This window comes from Prionailurus bengalensis, chromosome A1 (genome assembly GCF_016509475.1).
Source record: "Prionailurus bengalensis isolate Pbe53 chromosome A1, Fcat_Pben_1.1_paternal_pri, whole genome shotgun sequence".
NCBI classification, from domain to species: domain Eukaryota; kingdom Metazoa; phylum Chordata; class Mammalia; order Carnivora; family Felidae; genus Prionailurus; species Prionailurus bengalensis.
Window position 1 is genome coordinate 159035109 of NC_057343.1, and position 14026 is coordinate 159049134.

The 14026-nt window shown below is 37.7% G+C and overlaps 1 protein-coding gene across 1 annotated transcript in view; it reads right to left on the reverse strand.

Annotated features, from left to right (window-relative positions):
* PCSK1 (proprotein convertase subtilisin/kexin type 1) overlaps nt 1-4584 on the reverse strand; it is a 43987-nt gene extending 39403 nt beyond the window's left edge. Inside the window, exons 1-2 of the mRNA XM_043594052.1 lie at nt 3964-4584; nt 992-1096 (exon numbers count right to left, since the gene is read on the reverse strand). Coding sequence (XP_043449987.1) covers nt 992-1096; nt 3964-4143 — 285 coding nt within the window. The 5' untranslated portion in view covers nt 4144-4584. The remainder of the gene's footprint in view (nt 1-991; nt 1097-3963) is intronic.
* Nucleotides 4585-14026: the final 9442 nt, after the last annotated feature.

The window sequence follows — 14026 nt, forward strand, 5'->3', positions numbered from 1 at the left end:
CTAGCAAGTTGAAAGGATGTATTCTATCTCTCACAAAGCTTCCGTAATTCTCTAGAGTGTCCTAGACAACAGATATCATAATAACAGAAAACAGGCCAGCCAGGTTACATTTCTACCAGTATGGCACATTCTTGAGAAAATGCAACACTGTCTGCAAATTTCGATGCTCCTGATATAGTCAACATTTCTATTGATATGTTTGCTGACCTTGAAAACAGACTTCAAAAATCATTAGGTACATTAGGTATACATTCAAATCATCCTCACACTATTTACCTAGACTCATTCTAGACATTTCCTGCTCTTGCCTAATCATTGAATATACATACAAACCAGGATAAAAAGAAATCAAATGCTTTCAGTGAAACAATATAATACTTGTGGAAACATTTGGCTCATGAAGGCATGGATTTAAAGTGCCCTCATAAACACTAGTTCTCCATATAATGAAATCAAAGACATGGCAGAATGTGTTTTCAGTTATTCTGAAATGTTATTAAAATCAACGATCATGTATTACATTTCTTTGGCATCCCCACATTGGATATCAAAGTGCTTGGTACATAATAGGCATATAATAACAGGTTGTTAATTGATTGTATTGGCAAACATTTTTATTAGAGCTGCCATCTAATTTTCACCATTCATTTTCATACTCTTAGACTAGATTTGTGAGTTAGTGTTTTAAACATATTATATATATTAAATGTAATTAAATTGAATAAATTAAAATAAATTAAAATTAAATATGATATAATATATTAATATATAAAATATGTATAGTACATAAATTTTATTTAACTCAGTCTATCCAATCCAGTTTTAATAATGTGCAATCATAACCCTATGGAAACAACAAGAAGCACTACAGATAAATATTTGTGATCACAATAAAAAATATTCATATTTGCAAAGTGCTTTTTGCTCTTGTCGGAAATCATTAAACAGGTAAGTCAGGTTATCAGTTTGAAGACAAATGCACAACACTTACACGATCATCATCAGATAATCTCTTAGTAATATGAAAAGCACTCCTTCGAGACCTTCGGGGATGGTTTTTATGTTTGAATAAGTAGTGATTTTCAAGTGATCCAATCTATGAAAGAAAAATAAAATAAAAATTCACTTTCCAAAATAAGTACATATGGGTTAGCTTGTAACCCAAGTAACTTAGAGACAGGCAATTTTTATTAAGCTCATTCAGTGTGCTTGAAGTTAACTTTTTTTTTTCTTTATGAGGAAAACACTGATAGAAGCCTTCCCTCTCTTGTCATTGTGTTGAGTGAGAGGAGATCACAATATTACCGCTTGAGCTCATAGTATATTTGGGCACTGGTGATACTTTTTCACAGATTTCAGAGGAACTACACTTGTTTTGGTGTGAGACAATATTGTGTAGATAGACATTTCTTTTAAAAAAAATACCCATTTTATCAAATTTATCCTGTCACAGAAGAATAATTTGTGGAAATCTGGTAAACCCTTTGAATACTATATATGGTCAGTGTTACATCCAGCTAAAATGATTTGTTGTTGTTGTAAAATACAGCTATTGAATCTATAGCCATAATTGTTATAAGCTACTAGTGGAGACTATTTGACTTTACACTAGTTCAAGGCTTTCCATATATGGAGTTGGGAAGAGGGAAGAGTAGCCATAAAAAAAGATCACCAATGCTTAGCTCTTTTTCTGCTATCAACTGGTTTTGCTTCTGGTCACCTCTTTAATTCTAGCTTTATCCTGAGACCTTCAGGAGCTTAGGATAGTGATGCTAAATTACTGTAAACAAAGGGAGAAATAAACAGAATCAAGAAAGCACTGTCTTTCACAAAGAATTATTTTTTTTAATTGTTTGTTAGTAATACCATTTTATCTGGAAGTGACTAGAGAAAATATAGCATATGCAAATCATATGTCAATGTAGATTTTTCCCCCCTCTATTTCTTAAAGCTTCTTGTGACTATTCCATCCTTTCTTTGGAGATCCTACCAAGAATGCTGATTTGTTGTTGTTTGGTTTTGGGATTTATAATTTTGAAAGCAATTCCCATAATGAATGGTCCAGGTTAGGATGTATGTGTGGAGCTAACAGTGAGTAAAGAAAAAAGGGATTTTTTTTTTCTTACTGTTACCCAATCTCTTTCCACATAGTTACCAGTGCTCTTTAACTGCCCAGAGGATATAGGATTAAGTCCCCAGCTACCCCCCATAGGATGCACAAGATTTCCATAATGTCCACAGTAACTACCAGTACAATTCCACCTACTGCTTGCACTCTGTTTTAAGATGCCAACAATTCCCTGCTGTTTCTTCTAAGCTGCTTTATTTGTATCTTCTTGGTTTGCCACAATCTGGTTTTTATGCCTTGAGTGCCTCTCCAATCTCAACATGTTCTCCTGGCAACTTTTGAGTCTTCCTAAAATCTGTTCAAAAATGTTTCCTCCACTGGGCAGTCATTTTTTCACTCCTCCCCAATTCCCTTCCATCTTCAATCCCTCCATCAACAAATGTTAAGAATCCAGGTGCAACTTCTCCATCAGTTACATGCAGTTCCAATTATTTGTTCCTAAACGGTCTCCTCTAGATTCTTGATTCTTTGAAAGTTTCTTTTCCTATAATTCCTCAGCCCCTAGCATGGAGCCTGGCACAGAACAGAGTCTGGGCAAAAGCAAAAAGTCTTGGTCTGCTACTAGGACATGGAGAAGTCAATCTGCGTATTGACTTTTCTGCTGGGCACTTTAAAGACAATTTAGCTCATAAAATTGGAAAATGAAGCCTCTGGCAAGGACAGTCGTATTCCCCAGCAGATTTGATCTATGGATTCGCCAACGCCTACACCGATTACGATTACTCATCCGTGGCTTCAGCGGCCTCTCTAAAACCACCTCCAGAAAAAAAAAAAAAAAAAAAAAAAAAAAACCGCGCCAAAATGTTTTACAACTCCCTCCTCCCCCGCTTTGAAAGCACACTTCCAAGGCAAGGGGAGAGGGCTTGATTCTAAGCCAAAGAAAATGAAAGCTTAGATTAGAAATCACGCTCCCTGGGATTCCCCGGAAATCCCACACCTAAACTGTCACTCTCATAATGCTTTACGCCCTACCCTTCCCCTCAGCTATCTATTAAACCAGCTGTCACTTGGACAGGCAAGTTTTTATCACAGGCTGAAATCCTCAGGGAAGCTATTAGGCATTTGGCTGGGGAACAAGAAAAAAGGATAACCTTTCCCCACAGTCATTTTGGCAGCTTGACCCTTCAGGGAGACTGACCCAGCAAAGTTGTGAAGCTCGGACTTTACAAGTTCCCGGTGAAGACTCGGACCTCCCAGTAGAGGCGCGGAGAGTTGGTCCCCTGTCTTTCACCTACCTCTTCTCCCACCGGCTCCCCAGGCTATTCCGCAGGCCCCCAGCCTCTAGGTCTCGAGTCTCTGCCGCAGGCGTTCTCCCAACTCCCTGAGCGTGCCTGACAGGCTGCCGGCGGATATCACCAAGCTTGCTTGACCCCATGCATCAGGACTTGGATCTGATGCTGCCATATTGAAAAAAAGGAAACAGCCGGATCCTGACGCAGAGACCAGCTGAGTCCCAGGGGGCAAGAGCAGTAAGCCTCTCCCGGGGGCGCTTGGTCGGTAAAAGCCCGCGTGCATCTCAAGTTCGGTGAACAAGTGTGGAGGGATTTGTCTCCCAAACCACGCGGGAATGGATTTAAATGCCAAAGCGGACGGCAGCAAGAATAGGCTCTACCCAGCTGCAGCGGCTTCGTTCTGCCTGGCTGCTTCCAGCCCAAACAATAAATAATGCAAGCCTTCTTTCTCCAAGCGCGCCAGGGGCGAGAGCTGCAGAAGCTCCGGCTCTTTGCCAGTGGGTTCAGGAGAGTGCGACTTGGGGCTCCCACTTGGGAGATCGCGCTTCAGTCCCGCCAGTCCCCTTGGGCCCCAGAAAGTTTCTGGAAAGTGCAAACTCTTACCTGACCCAAAAGGTCATAGCCCAGCTCCTCGGCTATGGCTGAAGCTGCCTCCGGTCCCCCGGGGATCTCCGCTGCCCATTCATTCACAAACTGCCTCTTAGCTTTTACACTGTTCAATGCATACCAAGCGCAAAAGAGAGCGAAAGCAGTACACTGCAGAGTCCAGGCTCTTCGCTCCATGGCTCACACACTCGCTCTCACACAAGTCGAAGGAGACGAGGAAAAGAAGCAAGGCAAGAAGCAAGAAAGAAGAAAAGCCAGAAAGACTCGTCCTTTTCACCCTCGGACTCTAGACCACTTCTGGCTCTGGGTTGCTCTGCTAGGAGATAGGAGGCGCGCGAGTAGAGGCTGGGCGGTGGCGAGCGCTCTTTGGTCTCCCGGCTGAGTGGAGCCCCAGCCCTTCCTAGCCGGAATGGAAATGAGTGTTTACACGTCAAATCGACGAAAGCCATCTCTTGACGTCAGATCTACCTGGACTAAGATCTGGATGGTATTCCCGGCGGGGTGGAGAAGCGGCTAAAATAAGCAGCGAAGGATTAAGAAAAGGAAGGAACCGTTTGCTGGGATCAGTTAAGTCGGCTCCCTGACTGACTGTAAATTCTGTAGCTATGAGAAACACCTCACTTCTCAAAGAGAAGTGCCCCCATTTAAATGTAACTACTAAGAACCAAAGGCTGGGAGTTAAGCACACTTTCCCTCCCTTCTGTCCCTTTTCTTTATATTTACTTAATTATCTCATGGGTTGGGAGGAGGGCAAGGGGTGGATTCTTATAATAGCCCTCTGGACATCAGCACTTGGTAGGAAGAACAGCAGTCTTAAATCTGAAATTGGACAGAGGCTGGTAGAGCAGAAAGGAGAAAAGCTCCTATTGCCCAGATTCTGATTTAAATTGCCTAAGAAAATGAGCATGTCTGGAAGACATTGTTAAAGCAATACTTTTAAAAATATTTTTTTAAACCATTGAAACCACCTTAAAAAGCAAGTTTACTTCCTCCTCTCCTCTGTTTCTCAACTCAGTAAAACAATATCTAGAATTCTAGAATTCTATTCCAGATATTGCAAAGCCTAGCATCACCCCTTTTTTACTGTGCTTATCTGAAAATGATTAGTGACGTGATTTTTTAACAGAAAATTATTTCATTTATCCATCAACAAGGGGGTCTAGGAACCCAAAACCTGTTGTGTTAACTCAGGAAGAGAAAAAGCAGGTTTATTAACTCTGAACTTTCCTTTTTTCTTCAGTAGAGGTCTTCACTTTGGTGTTGAACTGAAGCTGTGCCATTATTTTTCCATAAAATGCACAGTGTCACTTTGTGGAAGAATGTTTTTTTCCTGGAAAGAGAAAAAGCAAAAGTCTAAATGACCCCCTTGCACCCCACCCCACCTCCTATCCCCCGGAAATGAATTCAGTCTACCGTAGCTGAGCCTATTTTGATACTGAGGGCTTGAGCTGGCTGGAAATGACCCGGTGTGTAGTATTCAGCACCAAGGAATGGACAGCGCCACACGCGTCTGTGGTCAGTGCTACCCTTCCTTTAGAGCTTCAAAAACTGCTGTCATTTTGCAACTAGCCAGGATCAAGCTATTTCTCATTTCATCTGTATCTTTCCCCTCTTTTAAATAGAACAATAGGAAATTGACTGCAGGGGGGAAGCGTGGTTAGGTTCATGATCGTGACTACTTGTGTCGAGCTCCGGGAAGCTTGTTGAACTCAACCCAAAAGTAAAATTGTGGAGGATTGAAAGTCTTGTCTGAGAAAGGTTTTTCTTCTCTTTTCTTCTATTTTTTTTCTTTTCCGTTCTTTCTTTTGTGTTTTGTTTTTTGTTGTTGTTGTTTTTTTTTGTTTTTTGTTTTTCTTTTTAGCTCCCAACCACCGGGGGGCGCAGCTTATTATGGAGAAAGAAGAAAAGGGATAAGATTGGAAAGAAGGCATAGGAGATTGAGGAAAAAGGATGTGAGAGATACTCTATACAGAAAGCAAATGAGACTTGGTGGAGGATGAGACTGAGTAGTGCTAATTCTTCATTTGCTCATGTTTGCAAAAATGTAGACTAGGTTGATAATTTCTTTAAACATAAAGCTTCTCAACAAAAATGCCAAATGCCAAGGTTAATAAGCCATATGATCCAGTTAAGTGTACAATAATAATGTGTAACCCTCACACAAGATGTTGTGGAATGGGCTCAGATTAATAGCTCTTCTACCTGTTCTGTAAATTCATACGTGTGAGTGTTGATGGCTGGGTAAGCTTTCTTTTTTTTTCCCCCTTCATATCTCAGCCTGAGTGGCCTCAAGCTCTCTAGGGTGTTTCATTTTCACAGCAGACAGATGCTAACTGTGTGCTAGTAAGGCAAAAGAAACCCCTGGAACATATTCAATAAAGGTAGGTATGGTTAGAACAGGAACATATTTGCCCTTTTCTTATTATTGATCTAGTAAATCAGAGTGTTGGCAGTGAGTGTCTAATTAATGAGGCATTTGTCTTAAATGGAGCACTGTACAGATCTGAAGTAAACATTTGATGATATACTTAATATGGTAAATTAAATTCTCACAGCAAAAACAGAATATCCCCATCCAAACTATCTCTCTCTCTCTCTCTCTGTATATATATGTATGTATATATATATATATATATATATATATATATAATCAGTAATTTATTTTGAAATTGTGTCACTTTATGGACCTTATTTGCCACAATTTCTGGGATGCAGAAGAAATGAATGTTTGCCAAAGCTAAACATGCAAATAGATGCAGAATTCATCTTTGTCATATCAAGTGCTAACCCAATTTGGCTATGTGCATCATGGTAATAACCTCCAGGTCTATCAATGTTGTCTTTTATACCATGAATTAAAAGACCAAATTATCTCCCTTAAGTTGGTTTTAATAGCATTTGATTCATCTTATTAATTTATGTAGGAAACAGGATAATTCAGAAACTAAAGAAAACTATGTGTCTATTATGAATTATCAAGTGAGTGTTACGCCTTTCATGACTGCTCCCAACTGCCTGCTGATATGGTTAATCATTTATTAACTTTTCTTGGACAGTAATAAAATCTAGGCTAGTATAAGCAGGAAGTAAAAATATACTCAGAACCATAGTCACCATATCTCTTTCGTCTTAGAGAACAAATTTTTAATGTGTTTTTTTTTTACTGTGAAATAAAATATGTACACTAAAGTGCACAAAACAATGTGCTCTATGATTTATCAAAAGTGAACACTGTGTAACCATTCAGGTCAAGAAAAAGAACATTGCTAGCTCTTCAAAACAATATCGCAGTATTTTCAAGGGGCATAGAAGGAGTAAGGAAATAACTTAGGTTTAACATTTTTCCGTTGTTATGCAAACTTACTTGTTTCCTTTGAGTAACAGTAACTGTATATTAAGGTAAGTATGCAATTAATTTGTTTGCAATTAAAGTAGAAAATATTTGGTAACAGAACATATTGTGGAAGTAAATCTACCTATTGCAGTGTTTCCTGACATAGAAAATAGTAACATTTATATGGAGTACTGGGGTACACTAAAGAAATTTGGGGGCATATGTATGGGACACAGTAAAGAGATTCATTACATTGTCTTTATATGATGCAATTTTGATGAGAAAATAAATTAGAATATTTGAGGAAGGACATTAAAATTGAATGTAGATAAGTTTAAATTTAGAAATATAAATATACTTCCATTGATATTACTTTTTGTTTCAGTTTTTGTGCTTGAAAACTTATATATCATTTCTAACCAAAACATTTTAACAGTGATCTTTTCAAGTTTATATATAGCTGCTGTCTATAAAAAAATTTTACTTGCACAAGTAGAGAATAAAAAGTTTGAAGCAACTTTTATAGCTATTAAAATTTTTTCAACATTTAATTTATTTTTTTCAATACTTTATTTTAAATATAGCAACTCTTCCATTTATTTCTTTTCCAAATTTACCCTTGGAATTTCATGAGGGTGCTATAGATTGAAATTTTACCTTAATTTTTATGTCAAGTATTGAAAAATTAATATTGAAGTTTTAAATTAGAAAATATATGTCCTTTAGAGATGTTACTATGCACCTACATTACGACAAATTGATAAAAGTATTTAACGTATGGGAAAACGCCTAAAGATACACTTAACAAGAACTCTTGACTTTCTTTCTCATTATCTGTCCTCCTGTGGCCAAATTTTGGTAGGTATGCTATGCTAATTAATCACTGCTTCAGCAAATCCACAGATCCCTTTTTCATGATGAAAAAGGACATGCTTGCAGCAAGTTGCTAACATAGATATTAAGGTGATAGACTCATAGCTAGGTTGAGCTCACAGCCTTGAGACCAGACCAATGAGTGCTAATTATGATTGCCTAAATGCCAATCCAGTTGGGTCTTGTTCTCAGAAGCCCAGGATTGAGCTCTTTTCCCTGGCCTTCCCAAAAGTTGAGAAGACCAAATATCCTGAGGGACATCTGTAATGCCACCATTTGGAAAGTTCTGATCTATAGAAATGGGGGCAAGAAAATAATGGAGCAAAGACTGTACACTGGAAGGCTATGAGATGGATGAATAATTATGAAGGACTTTTGTTGAAGAAACTAGACAAACACTTAAAGTCTTGACTTTAATACAGAATTGAATTATTAACATTGAAGAAATAAGTGCTATTGATTCCAATTCTTAAAAATGATGGGTCATTTATAGTAAAAGTAGATAATTAAATACAGTCATATATGTGTTTATTAACAATTTTTCTTTCTTTAGAGTAGGTTCTTTTAAAATATGCATTTACTGAGTGAGTTTTGGAATATCCCTGGTTCCATTTCCAAACATGCTTTTGCTTCCTTTATGCTCTCAACCACTGAAACTTTCATATGGAAAGCCCAAGATAGAACTGCTTTCTAGGTTCCAGAAGTGTATTTTCTATGAGAATGGTAGTAGTGAAAAGTGATCTTAAAAGTTATCTAGTTCCTTGGTTCTCAGAGTGTGGTCCATATATTATCATGATAGGCACTGCTTTGGAGCTTGTGAGAAATTCAGTTTCTCAGCCTCCATCCCAGAACTATTGAATGAGAATCTGAATTTTTAATAAGTCCCTGGTGGCTCACATGCAATTCAAGTTTGAAACGCATTGATCTAGTTAACCACCTTCCCACCCCAAATACATGATATTCCCTGGGAATATTCCTGTCAAGAGTTAGGTAACTCATGGTCTCCCAAAACAGTCCTTTGTTTAGTTTGGATTGGCTCAAATGGTTACAGAGTCCTTCCTTATAATGACATAAATCTTCTTGCATTACCTACTTCCAGTCAAGCATGCTAATTTTGTCCTATAGCACCACACTGATAAGTCTCAATCTCTTTCATATGTGACAGCTCTTCAGACTTTGAAGACAGATTATTATGTCTTGCCTAATATTTTTCTACTCTCAGTTAAACATCCTCAGTCTTTTTTTTTTAATGATTTTGCACCCTGGTTGGTCTTATCTGAATCTTTTTACATATACTTTTTAAAAATATGGCATGTAAAATGAAATGTAGTATTTTTGGCTAAACCTGTGCTGATTAGGGCAAGAATTTCACCTCTTTTTGGAAGCTATTCTTCTGCCACAATAGCCTAAAATTGAGTGAGCTTTATTTTTTTCTTATTGAACTTATAGTCCACTAGAATCTTTATTTGTTGTCACATGTGCTACTAAGTCACATTTTCCCCCAGACTGGTACAGTTTTTATGTTTTTGTTATCTGTGTGTTTGGAGGCAAGGGTCTAAGTATAAGACTAATTTCAGCCTCTCAAGATATTGTGAATCTTGACTTTACCATCCAGTTATTCTCTCCTAACTTTATGCTATACATAAATGTAGTCAGTTTTCTACTGGTATCTTCATTCAGGCTATTAATAAAAAGATTTGCAAAGACAGGACAGAAGATAGAGCCACCAGAAACTTCCCAACAAGTTAATTGACTTAATAATTATTATACATTAGAAACAGTTACTAATTGGGGCAGCTAGGTGGCTCAATTGGTTAAGTGTCCAACTTTGGCTCAGGTCATGATCTCACGATTTGTGGGTTCGAGCCCCTCATCGGGCTCTGTGCTGACAGCTCGGAGCCTGGAGCTTGTTTCAGATTATGTGTCTCCCTCTCTCTCTCTTACCCTCCCCTGCTCACATTCTGTCTCTCAAAAATAAATAAACATTAAATTTTTTTAAAGAAAAAGTTAATAATTTATCTTACTGATGACTGTTCAAAAGGATAGCAGAAAGACCTTGCCACATGACATGCTGAAGTCCAGATATTTAGTGACTGTAGGACTAACTCTCATTGGCATTAGTATGACTTACTCTATGTAATGCTGGGTGCCAGTGATCAATATTTATATTGCGAGTAATAGAAACCAAAATTTTAATAATTTATTATGAAATTAATGGTAATCCACTGATCTAGTTCATGTAATTTGCTTCTTTTTATTCTTGAAAGAGAATTTTTTTTATCATATCCAGTCTTTGAGTACTGATCCTTGTTCTGTTTTCTAATATTCCTCAGTGATCTCTGGCACTGGGTTCAGGTGCCTCCTTTTTAGAATGAATTCATTCTTGAATTGAAATTTACCCATATTACCTGTCTCCTCCTCTTGAATCAGCCCCAAGTGGTAATGGTATAAACAGTATCATCTGATACATATAATATTTTCATCTATCAAAACAAAAGTCATCTTGTATAAATCAAAATTACTTTGGTTTCAAAAGACCAAGAGGTGTATCATACTTGAATCTAGCTTAAGCAAGAAAAAAGAAATGTATTGGCTTATGTAATTGAAGCATGAAAAAACAGCTGGCCAAGGACATTGAACCCAGAGACTTAAATAGCATTAGTGAGTGTCTCCTTATCTTTCACTTTTCCATTCTCTCTCTCTCTCTCTCTCTCTCATGCTTTCCCTCTCCCTCTCTCTCCCTCCTCACTTTCTCAGTTGCTGTATCTTTGCAGCTTTCATTTCTAAGGCTCTTCTACTGGGTGAATATGTAACTATTGTCACTTCTGGGATCAGGAGCTATCCAGTTCATAATTCAAAGAGAAGAAGAGGATCTCTTTTCCATGCTCAATATGTAAATCCCAGAGAAGAACTCTAGGTTCTAGGCATGGTCAATATGTTCACTTTGGACCAATCACTTTAGCCAAGAAGTTTTAATATTGTGATTGGCCATATGTAGGTCATGTGGCCAAGCTCACTTTTGAAAGTTGGGAGGATGGCATTAGTTGCACTGAACTTGAAGATACATCATTATTTCACGGAATAATTCCCCAAAGAAGGGGCAGGGTGGAGGTCCCTATAATAATGGAATAAATGTGTTTAGAAACATGAACGACAATCACTATGCAAGTAAAGAACAGACAATGTAAATCCTTATTTTTCCATCCTGAATATTATCCCTTCTATAGTTCATGCATTTAAGCATCATTCAAAAATTTTAAAGTAAATCACAATTTGAATTAATTTAGATAAAATAATATAAATATAACATAATAGACTTAAATTGTTTAAATTTATTTAAAGTAGACAGGGTTATGAAAAAATTTTTTTCTCACTTTTAATTTGACACAATTTTAGGTTTATAGAAAGTTGTAAAAATAGTACACATAGATCTTATATATCTTTTCTTAAGCTTCCTCAAAGGTTTCCATCTTACCTTTAGTACACTTAGCTAAACAAGGACATTAATATTGATAGAATACTATTAACTAATCTTTATCTTTCTTCAAGTTTTCTCATTATTAGATTGGAGTTATGCATTTTTTAGCAATAAGTGATGTTATGCTCATTCTCCCTGCCCTTTATCAGAAGGTATAGATATCCATATGGCTAATTACTAGTGATGCTACCTCTTTTTATTTTTTTTAAGCTTATTTATTTTGAGCGAGAGAGAAAGGGAGAGACAGTGTGAGTGAGGGGCAAAGAGAGGGAGAGAGAGAATCCCAAGCAGGCTCCCTGATGCCAGTACAGAGCCCAACACAGGACTCAATCTCAGGAACCATGAGATCATGACCTGAGCCAAAATTAAGAGTTGGACACTTAACCAACTGAGCCACCCAGGTGCCCCATAGTGATGCTATCTCTGATTATTTGATCAAGATGGCATTGGCCAGGTTATTTTCCACTATAAAATTACTATTTGAAAAAGAATATTTCAGTGCAAAAATAGTTGGTGAAGTCATGATGAGAAGAACCACAGTATATGAATTTCCAAATTTATATTTTTTAGATAAAATGAATGTAATTTAACTTCCATAGACATTTGGGTTTATGACCCTAACTACTTATTATTCTACATGTCAGGAGATTGCTTTTCAGTCTTACTGATTGTATTTCTTGCCTCTCATATTTGGGATCAAGATTGGCCCACTCCTTTAACCACAATTAGAGACAATTGTTTGAGGGCTGCTTTTTCTGCCTATTTACAACAGCATCAGTGCAATCCTTCAAGACTGAAATTTGTTTAAACAATAAGCAGATTAATTCCAACATTCACTGGAGGGAGAGGAGAAGTAAAGTCGGGTTCACTCCATTGTTTTTATTCCTCAGTGGCCTTGCTAGAAAGAAAGCCTAAAGATGAGCAATCCCACAGCTGGTGGGGGGAGTTCAGTTGCTTCCCACCCCAGCACAGACAACTAAGTTCCCAGCTGATCATATCTGCTCTCCCCTTCTGGGCCTCTTTGTGTACCACCTACCAGAAAGAGAAAACTAATTCCTGAATGCAGAATTGGTTAAAGAATTCTAAGTTAGTTTCTGATAAACTCAGGAGATGTCTCATAAAAATATGGAAAATATGAGTTTGAATTCCTTTGGAAGAGGAATCCCCACCATTCTTAAAGTGTAAGTTTCTGCAGATATGTATGTTTACCTTCCACTTTTTCTTCTTATGGTTGAGTTCAGGTATCCTTAATTCTATCGAAAGTGGGAAAACAAAACACAGTGGAGGGAACCAAGTGTTTGAAGACAATATTCTCTTAAACCTGACTTACTCCATTCAGTTATTATATCTTTCTATTTACTCTGAACATTTGTGTTTGCATCCCTTTTCCCAGAACCACCTGCAGACTCTTTCCTATACTGTTCGGTCTTGGCCCTGCTGTATACATAGCTCTTTAGACATAGCAAGAAAGAGGCAAAGACCAGTGGGTTCAATATATTAAGCAAACATGAATTAGCCAGGTCTGGGTTGTTAGTTCTCAGGGAGAAACTAACAGGTGGCAAGAGTTGGTTCCTAGCCCATGAACTTAGGAAAGGTGTATCTTGTGTGTGTGTGTTGGGTTGGGGGAGGGGTATGGTGTGAGGGATGTTAGCAAGGCAAAGAGGTCAATTTAAAGCTATTTATGTTCTTCTGACTCTCCAGTTCAGACTTCTGAGAGATTTAGGGTGGGCTCCATACCTGTGCATGAGGAAATGTGGTGGTTAGGCATTGGGAAAGCTGGTGAAGGGGGGGGGGCGGTGGATAGGCATGAGAAATGCTTTGTAGGGTACAGTAATGGTGATCCACTTTATCTTTTTCCTGTGCTCTGTTGTGGGGCATAGCAGAAGCAGTGGCTTTAATTTTATTTGCAAGATTAGTTGAAAGTTGACTGAAAAATTGGCATCATTTGACAAACTGGGCCCCAACTCTAGATGAACACTATTTCAAAAAAAAAAAAAGCACAGAATTAAGAACAGATTCTGGAGCCAGATTTACTGGGTTTGAATCCCAGTTTTGCCACTTAATAGCTGTGGATGTTTGTACATGTTTTTGACCTTTCGTTGCTTTAGTTTCCTCATTTATAAAATAGGGCTGTAATAGTAACTTTCTTGATGCAGTTATTATATATAACATTCCTATAATATTTTCTCATGCAAATAAATAACAGTTATTTTTACTGAGAAAAAGAGCACCCTGAAAACACCTATTTGTAATATAAGTGTTTTTCAAATGGGGAGGAGGATGTGGGGTTGTGGAAGCACATTGAATAGGGAGGTGATTTCAGCTTAAAACTGCCTAGCTCTGGCAGTCACTTCTCACATCTCTCTCCTCTTTAC